Here is a 12,412-nt window from a genome sequence, read left to right as displayed (position 1 = left end):
AGGCAGCGCGGGGAGCGGGGCCGGGCCGGGCCGTGCGGGGCGGCGGCCGCCGGCGGGCCATGCTGCTCAAGCTCCTGCAGCGCCAGACCTATACCTGCCTGTCGCACAGGTATGGGCCCTGCCTCTGCCTCGGGGGCCTCGTCCTCATGATCGTCTCTGCCCTGCAGTTCGGGGAGGTCAGTACGGCGCCGCGCCGGCGCGGCGTGGCTGCCCCCCTTGCCCTGCCTGCCTCCCTCCCTCCGTGCCGAGCCGAGCCGAGCCGAGCGGTGCCGGCGGGACAGGCGCATCCCCGCGGCTGCACGGCCCCGGGGGGATTTGGGGCTGTTTTTCCTCGGGGGAGCCGGGTAGCTGCGTTGTCCCGCGAGCAGCGAGGTCCCTCTCCGGGCGCCTTGCGGGTGACAGGTCCCGCCCATCGCGGCGCCGTGTGCCCCGTTGGGCTGTGCCGAGCGGCGCCGCCGCAGGCCCGCCGTGCCCGCGGGGACGGGTGGCTCTGCCCGCAGCCCGCAGCCCGCAGCCCGCGGCCGCTCCCCGCGCCGGCCTGGCCGCACCTGTTGGGCTGCGGGGAGCGCCGGCGGTGGCAGCGCGCCGGGTGTCCCCTCGGGGGTGAGCTGGGGTCTCACAGGTGGCGCAGCCCTGCGTGCTCGGGCAGCTGCTGTTCGCTGCTTTTGTGCAATTCTTTTCCGCTTCCCTTATCAGGTGACTTACTAGCGCCGTGGTTTTGTTTGAGTCTTTGAAAGCCTGTGCTGGATGTCACCTTCGCGTGTCGACTGGGAGTGACTGAATCTTTCCCCTCTCCGGGGTTTAAGGAGTTAAATGTAATCTGCCTCCAAGCTGCACGGCAGTCTGCTTTGCTCGCTCCTTGTTACTTAGTTCGCTCGCATTGTGTGTAAATGATGCGATGTAATTGCACTGCTAGATATGATTTTACACGGATGTGTTGAATGTTTAAATCTTGCTTTCGCATTGTCCTGTCGATTTGGTAAGTCATCACTGAAGGGATCTGGAGAGGAGACAATGAATCCTACTTCAGCGCGGTGCTTGTTAATGTAGTGAGCAATCAGGGAAATCAAGTATTTTTGTCAGTCTGAAAGGGTGGCAATATTCAATACAAACAGACTGGAATTTCGTGATTCATAACCTTTTTTTAAATTTTTTTTCCTTCTCTGTTTTAATTTGATGAGCTCTTTCAGATACAGGGAAAGAAAAAAAAAAAAAAAGAAGAACCATAAGGAGTATTATTGGAAACTCTTGCATGTACCGCAATTGAAACTTTATTTTATGTACTAACACATCTTCGCATAAAGTACTAATCTCTGCTGCCTTGTTGGGACCACAAGTTCCTGAAACACTTCAAAGGCATCAGCAAATTAAGTAATTGTAAAGTACTCATAGGTGCCTGTTTGTACATGAGTATCAACTTGGATTAGTGTCGTTTTCATGCTGCTGTGAAACTGACATAGTTTTGCATTTCTTTGGAATGAGGACTTAAAACACAACTTTAAGATATCATAGATCTCTGAAGGTTTTTAAAAATATTTCAGTAGTTGTCTAAATTATGGCTGATTTTGTTAAGAATCTGTCAAAATCACTGCTCAGATTTTGTTTCTAAATCTTAGTTTGCTGCTTCCAGCCCTTTAAAAGCTACTTGGAAAGCTTAGATACAATTTAGAGAGTGAGCAAAAGAACTGCAAGATTCATGTAGGAGTAGATTTTCCAAAATATAAATTAAGAAAAAAGAAAAGGGACCAGTAATTAAAAAAAAAAAAAACAGCTGAAAAACACCAATGAAACACCTTCATTTTTTTTTTTCTTTCCTTCCAAGGGTGATAGATAAGCCTGGGGAGAGATGTTTGCATGCATCTTACTTTTTGCCTTTGTATTTTGTAAACAGTGGTAGTTCAGTGGCTTAGGAGAGACAAGGCTTGTGAGAATGAACACTCTTAGACCTCTTCTGACAGTTGTTGTGGGAATGGAAATGCTTCTCTTCTTCAGTACACAATTTGCATGGCAGCAACTAATAAAAAACTATAAAGCTGTTTGGAAAATGAAACCAAGAAATCTTTCTAGAAATTAACAGCTTAACCACTTTTAACCATCTGCAGGAAATTCAAGCAGTGTGAGGCAGCACTTATCAGACCCTGGCATCTGAACAGCATTTGCAGTTCTGCTTTTCCCCCACCCCCAGAGCTTTTTTTTTGTTCTAGTAGGCAAAATTAGGTCTGATTTCTTAGGTTCATGCTAATACCAGTATTACTGATGGAGTAAAAATGGATGGTTAGGGCCAATAATTTGAGATTGGTAATGATGTTCTCACGGCCAGAAGCTGAAAATTAGCTTCATTTGAAGGAAAAGATTGAGCTCAGTGAAATACTAGGGCAATGAACATGAGTGAGAAATTTTTCTGCAAAAGCATACAGGGCAGCCAGGTCTAAGTCAATGCTGTTCCCTGTTTGTAAGGTGAGCTTGAAGTATTAGGGCAGTTTGATTATTAACCCTTCTTGGCCATCCTTCTGTAGGTGGCTCTGCTTTGTAAAAGGCTTTATAGCCTTTTAGACATGCCAGAGACACTGTTATCATGTCTGATACAGTATCTCCTAATAGGCAGTGTTTCTCCCCTTGCTTTTAATGTTCCCCTGGTGGTTTTGTAATTCCAGTATGTAAAGTTGAAGCAAAACAGCCTCTAGGCATTATTGCATGATGCATACATAATGTGTCAGGAGGAAACAGTTGCAGGGAAAAAATGTATCGGGTAGGAAGAGTTTTTAACCATGTTCCTTATGTGTTCCTAAGAGATCTGTCCTCTTCTTTTTGGCTTTAGTTACACAAAAGACAAAGAAAAAGGCTGGAATGGTTAATATTGTTCTTCTGCAGAGACATATTCTTCATATAATATAATCTTACTCAAATACTTCTGCATTTCTTCTAGACACAGATCAGTCACAATGTGTCAGTGTGTCATTATCAGTAGGAGCAAATGTTTCCACCTGGATATGAACTTCCAGTGTGTACTATATTAAACCTGGCATTTGGCAGAAGGAGTTAATGACTGGTGCATTAAAAAAGTGTAATAGTGTGTGTTTTTATGACAATTCCTGACCTTGGTATTTCAGGGAGGAGATTTTTATGCCTACCTGGGCAATATGTGTCCTTTGTGTGAGGGGGATGGAGTGTGCTGATGTGATCTTGGTAACAAAGAGGCTGTGTTCAACTCTGGCAGGAATTGCGTGTGCGCTCTTGTCACCCAGGCACATGATGGAGCTTCCCTGCTCTAGAGAAGGCTTTAATTTGCTATAGTGGCAATGAGGGTAGAGGGACATGTAACCTCTTAAGAGAGAGGATGGTTTGTTTATGGTTTTAAAGTGACCTTAGAGAAATGGTATATTTCATGGTTCCCACAATGCAAGAAATAAGCGATAATAACATATAAATCTAAGGAGAGTGGTGTAAAGTAAGTACTATAAGTACTATGCTTTCCTGGTTCTCTTTGTTTTGTTTTTTTCATTTGTTTGTTTTGGGTTTTTTTCACTATCCACTACATACAAATATGTACTTATCCCAGTAAATTCAGCCATCGTGCCTTCAACTCTAAAACATCACAAAATGCCACTGTAGTTTTCAAAGTTGGACTTTCACTGTAAAAGATGTCATATCAAGTTTCTCTCAGGGGAGAATGTATATATGTTTTATATTTCTTCTATCTCAAAATACTTGGGCTTCTTTATTACGTCAAAGCATAGTTACCACTTTTATTGTTGAAAAATTGTGGGTTTTTTTCCTGGCTGTTTGTTTGGAAAGCTCAGATTTTGGAGGTGTGTATACTTCCAGTATATCCTGTATGAAGACAGAAGAAGATGAACAAAATTGTGCAGGGAGATGTGTGTGTTAGGGGTTTAGTGCTTGTATCGAAGTGTGTTTGATTTAGGTCTCAGTTTTGGGAAAACATTCCTGAATTTTTAAATGCTAGGAAACCAGGGGAAGGTGACCTAAAGAAAAAGTAGTTTAAAAAGAGCAATTAAATCCTTTGTTGCAGAGAAAAGCAAAGTTTGTTTAAATTAACTGTGCTCTTCAGTTCTGGGTCTGATTGCTACCTCAGTGTCATAATTTAGTTGGGATTGTGGTCTGCTCAGTTTTTCATGAATGTATAGATTAATTTGAATGGATTTGGTTGTAGTTAAACATTTCAAAAGGTGAAAATTAAGTGTCTAACAGGTGGTGACATCAAGTGGTTTTGGTTTTTTTCCTTTGCAGGTTGTCTTGGAGTGGAGTAGAGACCAGTATCATGTTATGTTTGATTCATATAGAGACAACGTCGCTGGTAAATCATTTCAGAATAGGTGAGCTTTGCCTGCACTTGACACTACTGCACATTTTACTTTCTAATTAAATATTTAAATAAAATATATTAGTTGAAGTAACATACTGTTGAGTAGAACCTTACTGTATGGGCTCCAAATCTGCAGCAAATTTTAAACTTAGTGAGTGCTTAGTTAGTGCATAATCTCCTAGTTTGGAAGACTGGCTTTTGAAAGCTCTAGTCATATAATAAATTTATGTTTTGAATGTGCTTAATTCATCTAGTCTCTAATGAAACATCCAAATTATGACAGTGTTAATAATGAAGAGAGACAATGACATGTTTTCCAAGTTAAGATAGGAAAACATAAATACTGTTCTTATATGCTTAACATTTCAATATACAGTGTTTTGAGAAGTTATTTTAAAATTGCCTTACGTTTTCTGTGATGTCTTATGAGGATTATTACTTAGCAAAGAAGTCACAAAGCTAGTAAGAAGCTTTTAAAAGCCGAGTGCATGGGAGAATCTCTCACAGCAAGTTGGAAACCAAGTCATATGGGTCATTTATTTCAGTTGCATTAACTGCTACATGACTTCCTGTGGTTTCATCATTCATATCTGAATAGCCATGGGGTCTGTTGCTCAGGGAGCAAGTGGACTGTGAGTTGTGGGAGGAAGAAATCTACTTAGCAGGTATCATCAGACTCTTAATATTGATACACTTGACTGGGATAAAAACTAACCCTGAAAGCAAAAGCTTTAATCTGCCTTGAGGTTTGTTGCATCATAGAACAGTAGAAATGATCAGATCAATTCGTCATGCTTTAGTTGGTGTGAGATAACTCTGTAAAATTCATTGCATGGTGTTGGTGAACACTAGGAACTTTTATAGTCTCTTCTCCTACTCATCTCCCCCATTTTCCAATGGATGACAGATAAAAGCAGAGTGATGCAGCTGATATGGATGAATTGCTTAATGTTTACGTGTTTTAGCAGTACTGAAATGAAACATGGCAGTTTGGTCCTGTCGCTGCCAAAATCCCTGACTTTGTGATCATTAACTGGAGTGTTTTTATAAAGCCATTGACTTTTTCCAAAACAAAATCACGAATCTTACTGTTGTGGTGTAGTTATAGTCACTTCCCATTTCTGCAGTGTTTCCTTACTTCATTGTGGTTGTGTAAAGCACTCCTTTGCTAGCGTTCATTTCTGAGGATTGTGAGCAAAACATCCAGTGCCTGGTGAGGAACTGTTGGCTGCCTGAGCAAAAGCTTAAGTTTTTAATGATGGCTGCTTAAATTATTCCAGTTCACCCATATGCCTTTAACAATCTTGTGTCAGGAGTAACAGGAAGTTTGCTGTGATATTTGTGTGCAGCTACCAACTTCCTCTAAAAATTCAGATCAACCAAAAGTCTTGGTGGAGGCATACTTTTATGCATTTGTTAACTTTTAGATGTCCCTTGTCAGGGGTTCAAATGATTTTTATTATCAAACTTCACAAATGCAGTAATGGATTCTGTCTTGCAGCAGGCATTTGCCTCAGTGGTGGTTTGGTGGACTTTTTAGGCTGGTGTCAATGCAACATATAGAGCTGCACATAAACTGAGGACTTCCAGATTGAATCTAGGTTGTCCAGTGATTTGAATCAGTTCCTATTTTAGTGCTAGAGAAAAATATTCAGAGTTGGAGAACAGGAGTCTTGTTGGGTACAAAATTAAGCAGGTGTACTGCTTTGTGGACAGTAAAAGCTGCATGGCCTTTGGGAAATATTAGTGAGCCTTCAATTGAATTTGAGTTGTGTTGTTCTTTAGGAGCTTTGCAGGTAAAATTCTCTGTTCTTTCTGTAGAAGTTGTGAACTTCTATGGAAAAAATCTCACTGTGAATTGTAGACAAATTTGTGTATATGGGCAAGCTCCTTATGATGATAAACTCAAAAAGCTCATCACACAAAAACAATGACATCATCAGTAACACCTATTGAACACTGTTCTCTACCAGACCAAGGCAGACTTCTGGTCTTGCCTTGGAGTTTACCAATAGTTTTTGGTTGTTTTGCCTTCCGATTTCAAACCCTTGGCATCCCAACTGTGGCACTTTGCAGGTAGCCACATCAGCTGCTAAACTTGCTTCTTATATTGCTCAGGCTCTTACACAGCTTGAGAGAATGCACTAGAAATTCCAGGGCTTTTTACCAAGGCACTTTTTTCAAACCCGTTTTTGAAGACTAAGTATTGATATGAAAATAAAAAGAGGGAAAAGGAAACTAAATAATGGAGTTTCATGCATGAGTGTTTTGGATGAGGACTGCTTTTTATTGCTCTACTTGCAAATGGTAAGTAAGTACGGTATAGTATTTACTATACAGTAAGTATAGTTTACTTACTGTAAAGTGTAACTTTGCTATTCCAGGATATCCTGTTTAAAACTCAAAAATATATATGGAAAGATGTGAAGGAATAATCCCCGACTTTTAAAATGTGCAGCCTGATTTCAGTATGGTGCAGCAAGTGAGAGCTGTCAGTGGTTGGCCAGCCATTAACTGAGCTGAGTGAGGCTGAAGAGAGGAAAAGACGCACAAATCGGGGAGCAGGAATAGCAATGGAACAGCTGAGTTACTGTTAGTTCATAATTACAGAGCTGGAACAGGCAGGAGGGCTGGGAGGTTTACTATGAGCAGCTTAGACTTCTACTGTTCATAAAGAGGCTCAGCAAGGTTGGAGATCACCATATGGTAGCTTGGGAGAAATCCAAAATCCGCTGTACTCTTTCAGCAACAGTGTATATTGAGATAAAATTTGTTTTCTACCTACAATCTCAGCTGTGATGATGGTTCTCTTATGTAAACACATAATGGGTATGAGAAGTTCCTGCCAGGAAGTGTTCCCCCTGTCCTGTCTGAGGGACTGGTGGGTCTGGTTTTGTCTTCAATCAGGATCTTATGGATATTTTTAGATTTGCAAGTAAAAACGGATGCATTTTATAAAGAGAAAAATGTAAAAAATGTCAATAAATTGTTTGGGAGTCTCCAAGGAATTTTCCAAAGTGATGATTTTCTGTAGAAAGGTGTTAAGATAATTCCCACTTGGAATCCAATTGCACCTTCGAGTCACATCTGTTATTGAGCCATAAGTTAGTCAGGTGAAAGAGGGGAAATAGCTGATTAGAACAGTGGCTGTAAATAGTAAATTAACTCAGGTCGCCTTGGGCTTAACCTGTTTGCCAGACTGGTGTTTCTGATGAAGACTGAATGTATAAATCCATATGAAGGAAACACAGCTACAGAACTTGAGAGAGAATTTTTGAGCTTCTCTGAACTTCAACAATCTGCAAAAGACTCTGAATGTTAAAATAGTGTTTGAGAACAGTAATATTGAAGTGTAGTATCTGTTCCTCTTCATTTTAAACCATTTTACAGCAAAATTCCAATACATACTTCTGAAAAGATAAGCTCCCAGTGTACTTTAGGAAGCCATGAAACCATCCAGAAAGCTTTGGCCAAGTCCAGAAAGGTATGGATGTAACAGTATTAGCTTAAGTTTCTACAGTGTTAGTTGGAAACAACAAATTGACTTGGGATATCTGGTTTTTATTATTATGTTTGATAAATATTACTTTCTGAAACTGTGTGCTGTAAAGGTGCATTAAGGAAATTTATTGACTATTTGGATAAATTTTGAGCAATTAGACTAGTGGATCTGCAAACAACTCACTATTTGGTTTTTTTTTTTAACTGGTCTGTCTCTATTGCCACTGATAACGAAGAATGAGCTCACCATGCCAAGGCTGATTGAATTGACATGCCTGCATCTGACCAAAAATGCATTTCCTCTGTGGAATTTACTAGCTTTTGGCTGTATGTGGCATACTGGGGGAAATTACATAGGTATATGTGCTACTGCATAGAGACACACTTTTAGGAAAAGGTAAAATGGAGAGAAGCTTCACGAAAGTCAAAATTGCCTCATACCATACAAAGAGCTGGAGTTCTTTTGGATATATTATGTTCTTCAGTGAAGCTGGGGTGAATGAGCACTGCACTTTGCAGGCTGAAGGTTGGACATTTTTGAAATCCGCTGACTTGAGTCAGGTGCTTCTACCTAAAACACTCCTTTCTGAGCTGTAGCATTCCTGGGACTGTCAAACCAATAATTTAACTGATCACAACAAATGTAGAAAAGCTGGAAGAACTCCTGCCATTGAATTTCTACTCCTCTGGAGGATGTTTTAGTTCAAAACATAAGTAACTTCCAGTTCATTTACAAGGTATCTCTGGAAAAAAAAGTGAAATAATTGAGTAGAAGGGTAATTGGATTCAGTAAATGGACTTTTTTTGGATAGAAGGGTAGCCTCCTGCAGATGTGAGAGACTTGCTAGGGTGGTGCTACTAAGGAAGGCAGCACTACTGCTGAGATGTTCAAATTGTCTCAGAATACCCCACCATTATCCTCCGAGTGTTGCAGCTCAATTAGGAACATCAATAAATTGAGAACTAAATGTTCCTGCCCATTGTGCTGTGACGAGGTTCTGGCTGACCTTTTAACAAATTTTGTGCTTCAGTTGTTGAGTCTGAGCCAGTAGAAAACGAAGCTGGGTGCAAGCTCTCTGCATGGCATGCTGTGCAAGGGCAGGCGGACAGAACGCCTGCCTGTAAGCTCTGTCTCTCTTTGAATGCTTTTGGAAGGATGCAGTGGGTGGAGAGAGAACATCTTCAAACCTCTCTAATGCTGAGATCCAGGGGGTCACAGGGTGATGTTTTCCAATATTTGCTAGGCCATCTACAGTTTAGGAAAGTATTAAATAGCTTGACACTGGAACTTTTGAAAATAAGAACTGGGGTATCCTCCTGCTATATGGGTCTCAGATTCACCTATGGCAGTAGCTGCTGACACAAAGCTATGGGCCTTGGAGATGAGATTATCATAAAAAAAGTAGGGAAAAGGTACCCAAACTCCTTCCTTCTGCCTTATGCATGCTAGAAAGTATTAACTGTCCAGAAACAGCTTCAGGATATTCAACTGTGTCAAGAATTAATTTGTCTGCCATGTCTACAGTCTGAAATCATGTACCCGGATGAGATTGTTGTTTTATGAAATGCCCTGTGAATAGAATCTAAGAGACAGTCCTAGGATAGAGACCCGGTCCTGCTGAGATATTACTGGCTCTGTGCAATTAAGTAACAGTAAGTGTAATTTAAGTTATGCTTTATGCTGTCCTGTCTGAAGTAGTTTGTGAATTAAGAATGTGCTCAGGTCTTGGTACTGACTTGAAAAATATTTGATGGGTTTGCAGGAGGTGGGCCATGAGTCTGAGTCAGTGAAATTTAGAGCATAAAGCTTGGATTTCCTTTAGTTACTGAACCGTTAAAACCACTTTCTGTCCTTTTGGTTGATATCTGTGCTGTTTTGTCAAAGGCTTGTGTATAATTGAGACATGATATATATAGCTAAAGAGAGTCTTTTTGCTTTGTCTTGTTTGCAGCCCAGACACCAAGTAGTTCCCTTGTTAGACAGAAACTGCTATTGTAGGATGCCACAAACACTTGTAATGTAATATTAAACAGCTCATATAGCTTTCCTTTGAATTATGTAGGCTTTGTTTACCCATGCCAATTGATGTGGTATACACCTGGGTGAACGGCACAGATGTGGAACTGATCAAAGAATTGCAACAGGTCAGGGAACAGATGGAGGAAGAACAAAAAATAATGAGGTAATAATCTTAGATATTTTTTCCCTTTAACTGACAGCAGCAATCTAATGCTGTACTAGTTTTCTTTGTTGTTATTTTTCCCATGTTACTCAATATGTAAATTAAAAGCACATTTTCATTTGATTATTCCCAAAACCTTGTTTCCGATTTACTTTTAGCTGTCAAGTACTGTCTAATTAGAAAATTGTTTAAGATAAGCATAATAATTAAGGCTGTCCTGTCATGAATTTGTGAAATGTCATGTGGAAAACTGTGTTGTGTATGTCATTTTGTATTGATTTCTATAACAGTTTGTAAATAATAATAAAGCTATGCCTCAAATATGTAACCTCTCTTCATCTCTTTTTTTCTCTCCCTATCCCCCTGGTATTTCTTTTAATAATAGTCTTCATAAAATCTTAAGCATGTTCCTTAAGTTCTTGTTTTTAGATTAGTTAGATTCACAATTTGTTAGTCTCACAAATACTGAAATTGAGAAATGGGAAAATAATTTATGCATGGTATAAGGGTATGAGTTGGCCTTTATCTGTGGAAGCAAAGACATATATTGCTGCATTTGTTGTTGTAGATTGTGCTATAGAGTTCTGCATAATTACTGGCCTAAGCGTTCAAACACAGGCTGCTGCAGATACCTTAGATTATGTCTTGTAACTATTAATTTAGTTTTTGATAAGCAGCTCTGCTCACATCATCTGTTTTGGCCAGTAAATATGCTAAATGGAAAGACAAGTCTGTATTTTAAGGGTTATAGTAATTTAGTTCAGAATAATGAGAAGTCCCCAAGTTAGTGGATTGATCTGATTTTTGGCATGCTATGTCTTGCAGTTTAGGTTCAACTGACAGTTTGATCTCAAGGGAAATTCTTGATCTTTTATTTGTTACATAAACACTGGAACTATTCGAACTTTAAGTTCATTGACCTTAAACATACACAGTCTCTGCTCTGAAAAGCTTTCAAATTTATGCTAATATTTTCCTACCAGCTCATATAGCTGATATTAGTGGGTTTATCTTTGTCATCACTCATGCTATGATTCCTATTTCAGGGAGGGAAAAACACATGTTTTTTTTTTCTGTAGCACTGATTTGGAAAGTTGAGGTTAAGCTTATGAATAAGACTGGTGTCTATACCATGTTTGCTATCTACAGGGACACCTGGTTCCCTCCCAGGTAGACAATTTTTTTTCATGGCCTTTGAAATCAATGAGTACTGCTATAAAAAGCTGTTTCAAAGACCTTATCAGAATATTTATGTTAGGCAAAACAATCAAGTCAACCTAGTTTCAGGTCACTTCATCTTGGTTTCTTACCAGTGTTTTTCACTTTTGTTAAGTAACCTAGTAATACTAATAAGTAAGCTAATAACCTAATAATAACCCCATAAATTCCTGTTAGCAGAAAGAGTCCTGCTGCCCCAATTCTCAGCACAGCCATGAATGTTTGAGCTCCACACTGCATGTGAGCAGTGAAGGGCATGTGTCTGTCTGTACTTGCCTTGGTAAGGTCAATGGCAAGGCCTTGGCAGCTTTTTATCTGGGTTATTGGTGCTTTGACAACGTGTCCCTGACTCAGTTAACAATATGCAATTAGACTTAATTCTTTACTGTCAATTCAGTGTTATTTTATACCTTGTTTTTACTTTGTAATAGGGAAATCCTTGGAAAAAATGCAACAGAACCAACAAAGAAGAGGTGAGTTTTTGGGATTATTGGGTGTAAATTGTAATAAATTATATTCTACTCATTACTAGCTGAAAACAGATGCTGACTGGGGGTGGTTTGATTTTCTATAGCCTATGCAGGCATTCCTATGTCACTTCAAGAGTTGACAGTATGATAATATATTTGCTGAATAAAGGTAATGTTATTGTGACATATATGAATGAGCTTCTGATAACAGTTTCTGCAGTTTGGAATGCATATCCCTGTCACTGTTTAGGGTTAGCTCCTGTTCTCAGTATGAAAAAAATTTCATGCTCTTGAATCATAAAACTCCAGGTACATATGCATTAAAAATGGAATGTTGCTTTCACCTGGAATTTGTCACGTGGCACTGCAAGTAATTGTCTGTAGAGGGTCCAGGCTTCTTGTGGCTCTGCTGCCAGCAAGCAGCAGGACCTGGTCTGTCCCAGTCATTTGGCTTGTCCTTTTGTTATTTAGAGATTTTCTGTAAGGTCTTTTCTGTGGACAGACTTGTAAATACTGGAAACTTTTGAAAAAACAGTTATGGGAATGAACTAAACACTACCAGTCAGATATTTGCCTTCTGCAGGAAAATAAGCATGCTTGTCAATAATTTCCCCTTGCCGCAGCAAATGTTACAATTAATCAGCTTTCACAAAAACTTTTTCCATTGCATCTGAGATTGATTTTTATTTTCAGTTTTCTAGTGGTGTTAAATATGC

The 12,412-nt window shown here is 39.8% G+C and overlaps 1 protein-coding gene across 5 annotated transcripts in view; it reads left to right on the top strand.

Annotated features, from left to right (window-relative positions):
• The window catches only part of GNPTAB (N-acetylglucosamine-1-phosphate transferase subunits alpha and beta), a 38,187-nt gene continuing 25,775 nt past the window's right edge, over positions 1-12,412 (top strand). For 2 of the 5 annotated variants that reach the window (XR_010999340.1, XM_068190968.1), the window contains exons 1-4: positions 1-176; positions 4,249-4,334; positions 9,889-10,008; positions 11,658-11,699. Coding sequence is in view for 4 of the 5 variants with exons in the window: in XM_068190968.1 (XP_068047069.1) it covers positions 60-176; positions 4,249-4,334; positions 9,889-10,008; positions 11,658-11,699 (365 nt within the window). In the remaining variant the exon portion in view is untranslated. Of the gene's footprint in view, positions 177-4,248; positions 4,335-7,725; positions 7,809-9,888; positions 10,009-11,657; positions 11,700-12,412 lie in introns of those variants that run through there. The other 3 variants (XM_068190964.1, XM_068190966.1, XM_068190967.1) reach the window with 2 other exon arrangements.

The sequence above is a fragment of the Anomalospiza imberbis genome, chromosome 5, assembly GCF_031753505.1.
Source record: "Anomalospiza imberbis isolate Cuckoo-Finch-1a 21T00152 chromosome 5, ASM3175350v1, whole genome shotgun sequence".
Taxonomy (NCBI): Eukaryota; Metazoa; Chordata; class Aves; order Passeriformes; family Viduidae; genus Anomalospiza; species Anomalospiza imberbis.
The sequence above is the reverse complement of the archived record's forward strand: the minus strand, read 5'-3'. Positions and strand labels throughout refer to the sequence as shown.